Raw genomic sequence first — 12,436 nt, forward strand, 5'->3', positions numbered from 1 at the left:
GAAGCTCTGTCCAATGAGTCTGGAGACATTTCCCTGAAACTCAGAACTCATCATCAGTGACGCTGTGTGTGGCAGTACCATTGGAACCAATACATGCCCAGGCAATAACACCCGCTCCACCATGTTCTACAGGACGTTTTCCAGACCTCTGTAGTCTTTTAAATGTCTTTTCTTAGCGAACTGTAACCTGGCTATCCTGTTTTTGTGGGTAACTAGTGGTTTGTGTCTTGCAGTGCAGCCTGTGTAGTTCTGTTGCTGGTCAATTCTTCAGTCATTAGCTGTGGAGGTCTTCTTTTGCCTACCAGTCCCTTTATGGTATAATAGAGTGCAATTTAATTTAAGCGAAAGCTAGCATTCTCAACTCTTTTATTACAGAAGTGACCCTTCAAGGCATTAGATGTACCCAGGACTAATAGAAAAGTCCAACTTTATCCCATTTCATTAGAAGAAAGTGGTGGATTGGCCACAAACCAAGCCACTATTTCTTGCACAAAAGCACAAAAGCTTTGCAGTGCCTTTGCTGTTTCTACGAGACTCTGGTCTAACTAGCAGTCTTACTTCATCAGTTTCTCTCATAAAATGGCAGCTGTTATTGTCATATAACAATTGTGCAACCAACTGCCAAATCCCATTTCTAACACAACCAAGATTTACAACACTGACTCACACACGAAGCACACAAGAGTTGCTTTTATTGTTTTTAAGGTGTGAACAAATGCCCAGGATACATGTGGACAAAAAAGCTGCCAAATTTCAGTATTCTAGGAGCAGTACACTCTTTCAGAAATCTCAAACTGCATTTGTGCTCTCTTGCTCAAACATTTCTTAATGTGGTAGTAAAAGATCTGCTGCATGTGTTCACTGTATCACACATGTACCTCTCCCATGCATAAAGTAGAGGAGACACAAAGAAATAAAAAATAATCACAAGTTTGTGGAAGTTGCTGTAAATAGAGCTTCAGGGTTTGAAAGCAGGTAGTGAACGGCATTTTACAGGCTTTGAATACTCCATGATTCTGAACGAGTTTCCGAATATTGATTCTCAAAAACAATAGAAAAGTTAGAGTTCATATTTATCCAGCATTTTAAGTTTGCTTTTCACTGCACCTCAAAATATATCCAGTAGACAGGAACAGTGTATTAACTGTAGACCAGTGATGGCGCGAATGAACTGAAATCAGCTGTGAACATAATGTTGTCATACAAGTTATGCTAGGCATATTAGCGTATGATGTATGTCAGATATGTAATGCATGTGGCCTATTGAACAGTTTTTGAAGGAGGACCAATATAATGCATAGTTATAAGATTCATCAAACCTGTTGTGCCTCCATGGTGTAAATATATTTACCAGTGTAAATCTTTGTAAATATTGATATGAAATGTTTGTAGTATTTAGTGACTTGTCCTATGCTAAAGTTTGAAATTGTTGTTAATAACCTCATCATTAGCAACAGGCACAAGTCCGTCACCAGGACTTGTGACACACCAGGTGACATAAACCCTGGCTAAATAAAAATGAGAGTCCTAGTGCAATGTAGATAACAGTGTATAGTCGTAAATCGTCAGTATCCTTGTGTACGTGAGACTATTTAAGCAAAATTACCAAAATGTAGAGCAGAAGATGTGCATGCTTGCACTGTTCCAGAACATAAGAAAATATTGCATATACAGTCTTTACTGTTCACGACCATGTGTTAGCAACAAGTAAGCCCTACATATCTCTTTAGGAATCATGTGTTACCAGAGCACTCCAAAGAGGCTTATTCTACAAACCCTGGCCTCACTCTCTCTCTATCTCTCTCTCTCTCTCTCTATCCTCTCACTCATTCTCATTCCCTCCACTACCAGCATGTGAAGCATGAGCAATGGTACTAAAATAACCACTCATTATGCAAACCTGCCACAGCAAATCCTGGTTCTGAGTTTCAGGCTCTGACAGACTTGGTGGCACCAAACTACAGCTCAAGTGCACTTAGACACTACTGGAGTAAGTTTTGCTCTTGGTCTGCCTATCTCTCTCTCTTTCTCTCACTCACTCACACACACTGTAAAAGCCCTCATCTTGGAAGCATGGGTTGGTGGGATTAGTCAATGCCACTCTAATGTTATTTAAGGATTAAAGGATCTAAGAAAGGCAGGAAGGACAGTCCGAAATTTCCTGTTAATCGCACAGCCAGACACCGACAACAGTCAAATGTAGGCTATACTGTGCAAGCCTGCTTTTTCAGTTGGTACAATCGAATATTAGTTCTCCAAGGAATAACCAATATTTTACTCCTTACTTCTGCTAAGAGGAACCTCTCACAATTGGAGCAATACAACTAAGATTACGTGCCATGTCCTGTTCATACTTTCTTTGCATCTATTTCTAATGTTCTGTCAAACCTGTCATTCCATTTCTGAGCTACTTTTTCAAATATTTTCTTGATGCTCTGGTAAAAGCCCCAGGACACACAGAAAGTATACATTGGCTAGGTTAAACTGATAGACAAGTGACGCTTATTAATGAAAAAGTAGAAACTTTAGCTAAAGCAGTTGTGTATCACCATCAAAAAAAAGATACAGATATAACTAGTAGAAAAATATAGATCAAAACAATATTTTCAAGAAGTAACATAAGATAAAAGAGTGAATAGAAGAAAAACCCAAGAAAGCACCTACAGAAAGCATTAGAAATACAATACAATTTCTATAGTACTATGTCATTTTGTGAATTTCTGTGTTATAGGCAGGGGCACTGCCAGGAATTTTGGGACCCATGAAAAGTTGTTAACCTGGGCCCTCTAACAACCCTAACAATTCGGCCAAAATGTTTTAGGGCCCCTGTCAGACAATTTTCCTATCTTTTCTCCCATAAACAGTGCCCCTGATTACAGGACATGTTGATGTCATGGTTTCATGTAATTCCACTATAATTATTTCCTTTTTATGAAATTACAGGTCATCTAGACTGGGTTTCAGATCTATCCAAATTTTCTTTCTCTTCACATATCCAATGTGCCTAATAATTTCCAGCATGTCTAAACACATAAAACTGACCCTGCTGTCAATGTGTTCTATAAACAAGAGAATATTGGACAATTCCCCATATTTAAGATGATAATGTAAGCTGCAAGGTAATTTTCAGTTAGTCCTCTTTTGGGCTTTCCAGGTAAACAGTAGCAATTCTTTTCTCATGATGGACCTTTAACGAAGGGTCAGTCATCTGGGTCTGAAGAAACTCCTGAACACCAGCTTCGTAGCTGCTGCTCTGTTCTTGGGAATCTGCTCCTTCTAAGTCTGTTGACCCAGATGAGCTGTTGTTGATATCCATCTGAAAAGTGAACGACCTCTCGTTAGGCCCCAGCTTGATGACCTTTTCTGTTTTGCTAACTTCACCAGCTGAGCTCCAGTCTTCGGTTTCTTCCAGACCAGTCATCCAGGGCATTTCCTCTGTTTGGACCTCCTCTCTGGAGACTCTCATGGTGTAGCCTCCACCACCTCCAGCACTTAGGGCCTGGTGGAGTCCAGGGTTGGAGGACCGCAGTGCCGCTAACATCTGTTCCTGGGACAGGTCGTCTCCCGCACCCTCAAGCAGCCCAGAATCTTCCAGTCTCTGAGAGACACTGACCTCTGCCACGAAGGTCATCGTGCCGTTGTCCGCAGCCTGTTCTACCTTCTTAATGTCAACAGAGACGTTGTCGGAAGCCTCACCAGTTTTTGTGAGAAGAGCGAGTTCTTCTTTAAGAGATCCAGTCCCTGTGCTCTCCAGTTGCTCCAGTGCTCCCCTCAGCTGCTCTCTTGGGTCCAGTGACTCTTCTTTCAGGATCTCTAGCATGGACTCTTGCACTGTGGGAGAAACACGCACCTCCTCCTCAATGATACACTGTGGAAAAGTGTCTCTTTTGACATAGTCAGGTGACTCTCTGTTGCTGTCATCTTCATCAGAGTATCTTCTGTGTGTAGGGAGATGTTCTTCCTGGTAGTATCTTTCATCTGAAAGGTCATCCACCACTCCATAATGTCCATAAGACATAAATCCACCACCCTCCTCAGATTCAGACATATTGTCTTCAGGAGTGGAAACAAAGTACTCTTGAGTCTCTTGGCCCTGGGAATAATAAGGGAGGCTCTCCTCTCTAGATACTTCCTGAACCTGCACAGACCCCCTCTTGCCGTACCCTGAGGCTGTCACAGTCTCACCGGTGCTCTCATGTTGTAGAGTTGCCTGATGTTCGTTTTCTGGCTCTTCAATCTGGAAGAACATTGATGAGGGTTTAAAGTGTGGTTTGGACTTCACCTCCACCGTCTCCTCAATTTCAATCTCCCCTTCTTCATCACTTTGAGATTCCACTGGTTCCTCTATGATCTCCACATTAACAGACTTGTTTTCAAGACTTTCACCCTGAAGACCAAGACTCAGCAGGTTGTGAATCATGCTTCCTGTTGGAGTTCCCTCAATATCCTCCAGCGAGACTTTTTTCACTTCCTTACTGAGGAGTTCCTCGAGTGCAGAGTCATCTGAGATATCCAGATTCTCTTCCACTTTGGATTGCAGGACTAGCTGAGTCTTAGTGCTTCCATCCTCCTGCTGTGTTTTCTTTATGTGATATGTGATTTTTGAGTCAGCGGAGGGACTAAGCTTTGTATCCAAGCCAGCAGGCTTCATGACCTTCTCAATAATTTCTTCCATGGACACAGAGTCCAATACTTTTTCCTCACCTGCAATTACCTTCGGTCCCACATTTCCAGACTCTTTCAAATCTCTCTCATCTATATGTTTGGACTCGTCCTCTTGAACGAACTGGGCTTCACTTGGTTTCATAGTTACCTTGGTATGATCTGTATCTGCTATCTCAGACCTTCTCTTTTGACGGCTTTCCTCAGCGGTGCTCAGACTCATCATAGGAGGTGACACTACTCTCACTGATTTCTGTTCCACGGTTGTTGGTGAGGCAGCGGAGGCCGGTTTGCTTCCTGTTACTGTCTGCGGGAACTCGGGTGAACTCTTATGTGACGGCCCCTTGATTTTCACACTCTTCTCCTCCACCATGTCTTTGGTTCTGTCATTCGCTGAGACTCCAGGCTTGGCTGCACTTGCTGCAGCTGCTGCTCGTGTTGCTTTGGTAAAAGAGATCATATCTCTTCTTGCAGCAGGACTCTGACTGGCATGTTTTGACATAGTGATGGGCACAATCCGTGAGGGTCTTTGGGAATCAAACTGACTGGATGATGCTGAGGTTCTGATGCTGGAAACAGGCTCCATATATCTAACATCATATCCTGTGAAATGCCTTCTCATTTCTGGCTGACTGGTGGAGATCCTCGGAGTGTACTGGGAGGGCAATTTAATATCTAGGTAATAAAATGACAAGATTTATCATTTAGAAAATGTACTTTTTCCCCTTGGTTACCCTTGCATCGAATAAAACTGAATTATGAATCTTACAGAGAGAAGTGCATCATACTTATTATTCTCTCTCTTGAACGCTGATCAGACCTCATGTGAGCATGTCTTCCTTCTTCTTCCAGCAGGGCTCTGAGAAGCACAAACAAATCAACAGTCAACACTTTTTTATTTTTGTAAATCTGGGTTACCTGGGATATTTTTTTCACCTGTCTGAAGAGTGATGACCACCTTGCTCTGCCATCACAAAGCAAAACCTTAAACCAAATGGAAGACAACATTAGCAAGTACCAGGTCTCTCCAGTGTAGAAAAAACCCCCGGAAATGACCAATAACAGATTCCTTTCTGTACTCACTGAGAAAACCTACCTTAGTGTTGATAGTGTAACGCTTCACAGCACAAGCAGTGGAAGGAACAGAGCAATACTTTAAACACCTGGAGAAGCTAGAGTTCAGTATATCCCTTGTGGATGTCTCTTCTGGGTCTGCTGAAAGACCATCTAAAAATAACATCCACAATGCACTCTGCCTGTTTCCGTTATGGCTTAGAATGTGGAGCTGTGACACACACAAAAAGACTCGCTTGCTTGCCCACTACGTCACCGAGGAAGATATTCTAAATATTTCAAACAGGAGCCATGACAGTGTGACCTGCCAAAAAAAGGACAAGCAAGTCCATAATAAAAAGCAAGATTTAACAAATTAGGATCCCAAGGATCACATTTTGAAATGAGTAACAACAGCACAGAATCCCAGCAGCAGTAAGAGTGTGTTTGTGTGTGTGTGTGGTGGATCTTTCTATAAAAGGTCTGGCATTCACTTTGTGTACATATTGGAAGGTGAGTAGATACGCCTGCCTGCCATCTTTGGAGGCTTACTTTGCTAACCATGGATACAAAATCAACATACAACACATCTTTCATCAGCTATATTAACTGATACATACACTGTATGGACTAAAATATTGGGACACCTGCTCATTCATTGTTTCTTCCGAAAAAAAAAAAGAAAAGAGTTTATCCAGCCTTTAGTGGAGTAACTGTCTCTACTGTCTAATAAAGGCGTTCTGCTAGATTTTAGAGCACTACTGTGAGGATTTTATTTGCATTTGGTGTCACGTGCTAGTGAGGTCCAGTTGTTGGATGATAGCCCCCTCCCCCCCAACCTCATCCACAAACACATCTGAGTCAGCAAGGGGTTCAACTTAAAATAGCTGAATGCATTCAATAGAAGGAGTGTCCACAAACATTTGACACGTTTGCAGTGAATATACTATGTGCCATGTTTATGATGTATGCCTCATTTGCTGTCTTTATAGTATTCATTACTATTCATTACTATATATTAATATTCATTACACTCCCTCACCCCCCAAAATCAGTAGCAAAGCACTGTCATCATTCCCTCAAGCACTTAAAGATGCATCTGGCCTTAATTGCAGCTTTATGTATGCACCTTAGGTTTTTCCTTTGGTTAAATAACATAACTATGTGGACGCTTTAAAATATTTCTAATACTAATAACAGAGTCTTTATTGCAGTATAGTATTCATTTACTGTGAGTGCTGACCCATGAAGCAGAACTAATTGTGGTATTAATATTTAATGTTTCTGAAAAGCATTGGGCTGTGACCCTCTTTTGTTCGCTTTGGCATGAGACCATCAGATGAAATGTCACAAATACATGAGAACTAGAAAAAATAGGAGAATATCGAACCTTGAAATAGTTCTAATAATTTGAACACATCATTTAGATTACGTTTATAAGGTTCCTGTTTCTTTTGGCTCTGCTACTGTTGCCTTCAAGCTGCGAGCTGATGATGGGCGTTCCCTGCTCACCTCACTGGTGGAAAACTATACAGAAATTATACCTAAGTGAAAGTCTGGGTACTGTGTCAAAAATCTAGGGAAACTAAAAAAGGGAACTATGGAGGCAAACTATACTATATTGAGAGTATGAAGTATATAAAGCTAAAAAGTAAATGTGTCAACAGATAAACTAAAGAGATGTCTTTGGTGGTGTGTGATGTTGCAACTAGCACAGTTGTAGGCAGTTTCATTTGACACAATTTTATATTTTTACTTTGAACATCTTAATAAAAATGTAAGGAGTACATTTTCTTTTAGACATGTAGCTTATTAAAATATAAATCAGTCAGTATTCTGTCATCTATTCATCTGTAGGAATGGGTTTACCAAAAACGTCCCAACAAGTAACTATTATTCTATTATTATTTTATGAACAATGCAAGCCAGTGTTGCTTAAAGTAACACTATGTAGCATCTGAACAGCTTCAAAATCATTGTGATGCTCCTCTGACATGTAATAGTGAGAAACAGCATTGCTGTTGTTGCTCCTCCAGGTTCAGCATGCTGCTAAAAGTAGTATGTAACTGGAGGAATAGGCAGGATAACGCTTGTGTAAACTGTATAATGCTGTGTAACCTGAGTCATATTCAAGTAAAATCCTGTGATATCACTCTGCCGTTTCTTTCCTCACGCTTCTTTCACTTTCAGTGACGTTTCTGTAACTATTTAGTGGCGGCCACAAAGGCGCAAACTCTTTCTCAACTGTAGCTGGAGCCCACATTTACATAGTGTTGCTTTAAGTAATAGGAGGATAATACTAGAGATTCCACTGCATTTCAGAGGTCAGCAAATAAGGAGAATTACAAAAACACATCTTAACATATTATTATAACACTACATAATAGGACTGCACAATATATTGCCTACCACTCCGGGGGTGTGTGTGTTCACCACCACGGGTGGGTCAAATGCAGAGGACACATTTTGTGTATCCAATACTTCAGTCAAATAAAAGGGAAAGGTGCGAGTATTTATACAGCCACAGTACAATGTACAGCAGAGTGCATTATTAATATTTTGTTGGATCAATGACTTTTTGTTACCTCTACTAAAATCTGATCAAGTTCCTGTATTTTTTTTTATATCGCCATATATATCGCACAACAACAGAAAATCACACCGTTATTTTTCCCCCAGTATCGTGCAGCCCTACTACCCCTTTTCATGTCATTATGTGTATCTGTAGTCTTACTTCTGAAAGCACTCTTACCTGTAAGCTGCCACTTCCAGACCGAGCCCCATCTTGACCTGTAGGAGGTCTTGATGTTCCTTCAGCTTTTCTGAAATGGTGTTGGCCAGAAGATTGCGCTCCTCTTCCAGCTCCTCAATTATTATCTACAAGAGAGAATGATAGTTAGCTTGGTCATTTCTTTTCAGTCCAGTAATTCAAGTTAACTCATCGAGATCATCTGAACATTAGAATCAGTAATGTTGGATTAGACCTGTTACTAAACTAAATAGGGTGGTAGACCTCCAGATGCTGTCCTATAGAGTGAGGCTTTCCAGATGTAATGATTGTATCCTAATCCAATACTGCTCCAACACCAAGCTTTGGAGCAATTTGACAAAGTTCACCACGAGTTATTAACAAATTCACTCCTAATTTGTCTCATGTTATCTTCTGGCTTAGAGATTAGAGTGTATTTTGGGCATCACTGTTTATGTGAAGCACCTGTTGAGGATCTCTTGCAACACCTTCCCCCCACTACACTGTCACTGGACTGCATTCTAAAAAGACAGACCAGGCTGGTAACTGGCTCAAAGCCAAACGTCTGAATTAGGTCATTAAGTGATTCTGCTAAGAGTCCAGCCTTTAAATCCTCTCTTCCTTTGCTGGTGGTCAAAGCAGCTGAGATCTTTGCTGCTGGTCCTTACAGAGAGCCTTCATATTATTCTTGCAAGTGTGCCTTAAACAAACCCTTTAATAATGACCTAATAATAATTACACAGACATTTCGAGACACTTGCTCACTCATGTGTATTACAACTTTTGCTAATTGAAATAATTTGAAATAGGCAAGTATGTTGGATAAGTTCCTCTTGGCCATAGAGTGTAAGTTTTGGGTTAAGAGACTGCAGAAGCCGCAGAAAGAAGAGATGAGTAAAGGGAGGGTTTGGAATATTGCCAGCCAAAATGATTTATGGCTGTTTTGGGTATTAACTCACACGGACGTTATAAGTGGACCTCTAGAAAGAAAATGTTGGATATGGGCCCTGTAAAGCATATAATAAGCATCTCATTCAATATAGGACAAGATGCATGAGAAATACTCTGCCATGTAAGCTCTCTAGAGATCAATGTTCATAGTTCACTGTCAGAAAAAGGGCACTGTACGGATACATTTTGTTCCTCAATGTAAAAGCTGTATAAATGTACCCTCAAAGGTACAACATGGTCTTTAAAGACCAACAATGTGCCCTTTGTTTCCAGGAGAAAACTGCATAGTTGTATCTGTTTTTAAAATGATTTTTGAAACGGGTTTAGGGGAACAAAAAAAAGCTGTCACAGGTGCTGTTGCACCATTCTACTGTGCAGCATTGCTCGCACAAACATGATCCACATGGAATTGTCGAAAGATGGAAACCTATCCAGTGGCCTTCTCACAAACCTCAAAAAAGCTGAAGTATACTACAGAACATCTACACCAACTAGATTTGTGCTGCAGACTGTTCCAAATAATACTGTTAATAATACTCACAATCAGTAAAGGTACTGCGTTGCATGAAAAGAACACCTTGCCAACTGTAAAGCATGGGAATGGCTCTATCATGGTTTGAGGTTGTGTTGCATCCAGTGGCATTGGCAAAACTGTATGGGTGGAGGGAAGAATGGATTCCACAAAACACCGGCAAATACTGGATGCAAATAAAACATCTGGAGCTGAAATGAGGATGTCTTCAACAACAGGATAATGATCCAAAACAAACCTCAAAATCCATTATGGACTACCTGAACAGACCAAACTGAAGCTTTTGGAATGACCCTCACAGTCACCTGACCAAAACATTATAGAACCTCTGTGGACAGACATTAAACAAACCTGGGGAAAAATCCAACTACAAGAATGGAAGGACTTACAGGCTGCTGTAAAAAGTGTTTGAAGCTGTGGTTTCTACCAAAGAGGTGTTTCTACCAATATTGGCTCTTTATGTGTTTTATGTTTTTAGCTGCAGAAAGGTTTGGGACTTTTCACTGGTCTGCCTTGATGCTTTATTCCCAGTTGTCCTGAAGTAAGCTTCTCAGTCATGGATGCTGGCAATAACATTTACAGCGTTGTGTTTCTGCTTATTATAAGGGAAGCACCCTCTCCCCCACCCCTCCCTGCACTGCACTGTGTTGTGCTCTCCTGTGTGTTAGTGACTCTCAGAGCTGTGCCAGCTCTTCAGCCAGCTGCCATGCTGCCTGTTTTCACGGTGGGTGTGGCACTGCTGCTCCTCTGGGAGAGTCGATGTTTGTCTGCAGATTCAGGTCGTCAGCAGATGCGATTGTTACACGGTATCTCCTGCGTTTTGTGCACTCACCTGATACTGGTTGGCGTCTCCTCTGAAGTTTTCCTGCATGTTCATGAGCTGAGCCTCAAGCTCCAGCTGCAGCTGGCTGTGTTTCTCCACCTCTGCCCGCAGCCTGGTCAGCTCAGAGGCGTACTGCACCCTTTCCCTCCTGAAGTCTTCCAGCCTCGCCTGGTCCGCTTTCACCGCTCCCTCCATCTCTTCCACCCTCTGCCGATACATCTCCAGCGTCTCCATCCAGCTTTCGGACAAGTGAAGCGCATACTCCTCCACTTCCTCCATGCTGACCGCCGGTGGTCCGCGGTGGTGGACCTCGGTCATCACGGGCAGCGCTCGAGGACTCACCTGGCTCCTGAGGCGGGCGACGTCTTTTCTGTGGGCGTCTTCCAGGAACGCATACTCGCCCTGCAGCTGAGCGAGGCGCTGCTCCAGGGCGCCGTTGGTGTGCTGAGCGTGGCGGAGCTGCTTCTCGCAGTCCCTCAGCTCGCCGTCGATGCCTCTGCTAACGGAGCACTCGTCGGAGCACAGCGCCTGCAGGCTCTGAAACTCTCTCCGGAGCTGCTCTCTCTCCATCTCTGCTCGGCTCTTCTCGAAGGACAGGCGCTCCACCAGCCTCCTCATCTCCCTCAGCTCGACCAGCTGCCCGCTCTCCCGCTCCCCGGACCTGGTCTGCCTGACCGCGTTTAGCTCCGCCACCAGCCGGGCGTTCTCCTGCTCCAGCAGCTTAGCTCTGGACAGGTACTGGCCGAGTCTCTGGTTCAGCTCCTTAAGCTGGAGCTTCTCGCTCTCGAAGGGTCTCCTCAGATGAAACATCTTTCTCTCACTTGCTCGTGGCGTCGAAATTAGACCAAGTCGCGATAAAACGGGGAAATTACCCCACCGTCCTGGTCATCGGTACGTGTGGAGAGAGAGAGGCTGTGCGCTCCTGTCAGCCTGAGGCGGACTTTGTGTGGAAGTGCACGAGGGGAGGAGGCGCGCTCACCATCCTCTACCTTTTGGAGGGGCAGATGAGGAAGGAGCGTTCTTTTTTACCCACCCGTTTTCCGACAAACCCCTCCCACCTGGGCTGCGATTGGCTGGTAGTCCATGCTCACAGACAGGCCACCAGTGGGAACATCCGCTCACATTATTTACAAAATCTTTTTATTATTTATTTTTATTTTTTTCAGCACAAATAAGACATTTGAAGAGAAGCGTAAGATATTTTGATGGTTTATGATGATTAATTTTAGAAAAACATAAAAGAAAAGCTGTTCAATTACATTTTTATATGACATATTTAGTATTGTGGGAGGGAATAGACTATACAAATGCACCACGTTTTACAGTTTTTTATAATAGTAGGCTAGACACTGTAAAACATTAATAATCAAGCTTATTTATTTTACTTTGTATCTTTCACTCTAAGTAGCATATTTATTTTAGTTGAATTAAATTAATTATATTGTTATTTATAAAGTATTGACTTATTATATGACCTATAATATTTACAGGCGTAAGCTTGAGGGGATAACTCTTTTTAATTGACTCTTTTTAATACCCTTGGACTCTTGGAGCAATGTATAAGCAGGTGTCTCAATACTTTTGTCCATATAGTGAATAAAAAAACCCGAAAATCTATCGATCGGTAGTAATACCATTGGTTCTTATGAAGCTATTAAACAGCATA

At 42.2% G+C, this 12,436-nt stretch overlaps 1 protein-coding gene across 1 annotated transcript; it reads right to left on the reverse strand.

Annotated features, from left to right (window-relative positions):
* Positions 1-675: 675 nt before the first annotated feature.
* Positions 676-11,740, reverse strand: synm (synemin, intermediate filament protein). The gene is made up of 4 exons (XM_072695555.1): positions 10,780-11,740; positions 8,468-8,592; positions 5,451-5,521; positions 676-5,337 (listed from the first exon to the last, which is right to left on the reverse strand). Exons 1-4 carry the CDS (start codon positions 11,578-11,580, stop codon positions 3,131-3,133), a joined length of 3,204 nt encoding a protein of 1,067 aa, XP_072551656.1. The 5' UTR covers positions 11,581-11,740; the 3' UTR covers positions 676-3,130.
* Positions 11,741-12,436: the final 696 nt, after the last annotated feature.

The sequence above is a fragment of the Salminus brasiliensis genome, chromosome 13 (assembly GCF_030463535.1).
Source record: "Salminus brasiliensis chromosome 13, fSalBra1.hap2, whole genome shotgun sequence".
NCBI lineage: Eukaryota > Metazoa > Chordata > Actinopteri > Characiformes > Bryconidae > Salminus > Salminus brasiliensis.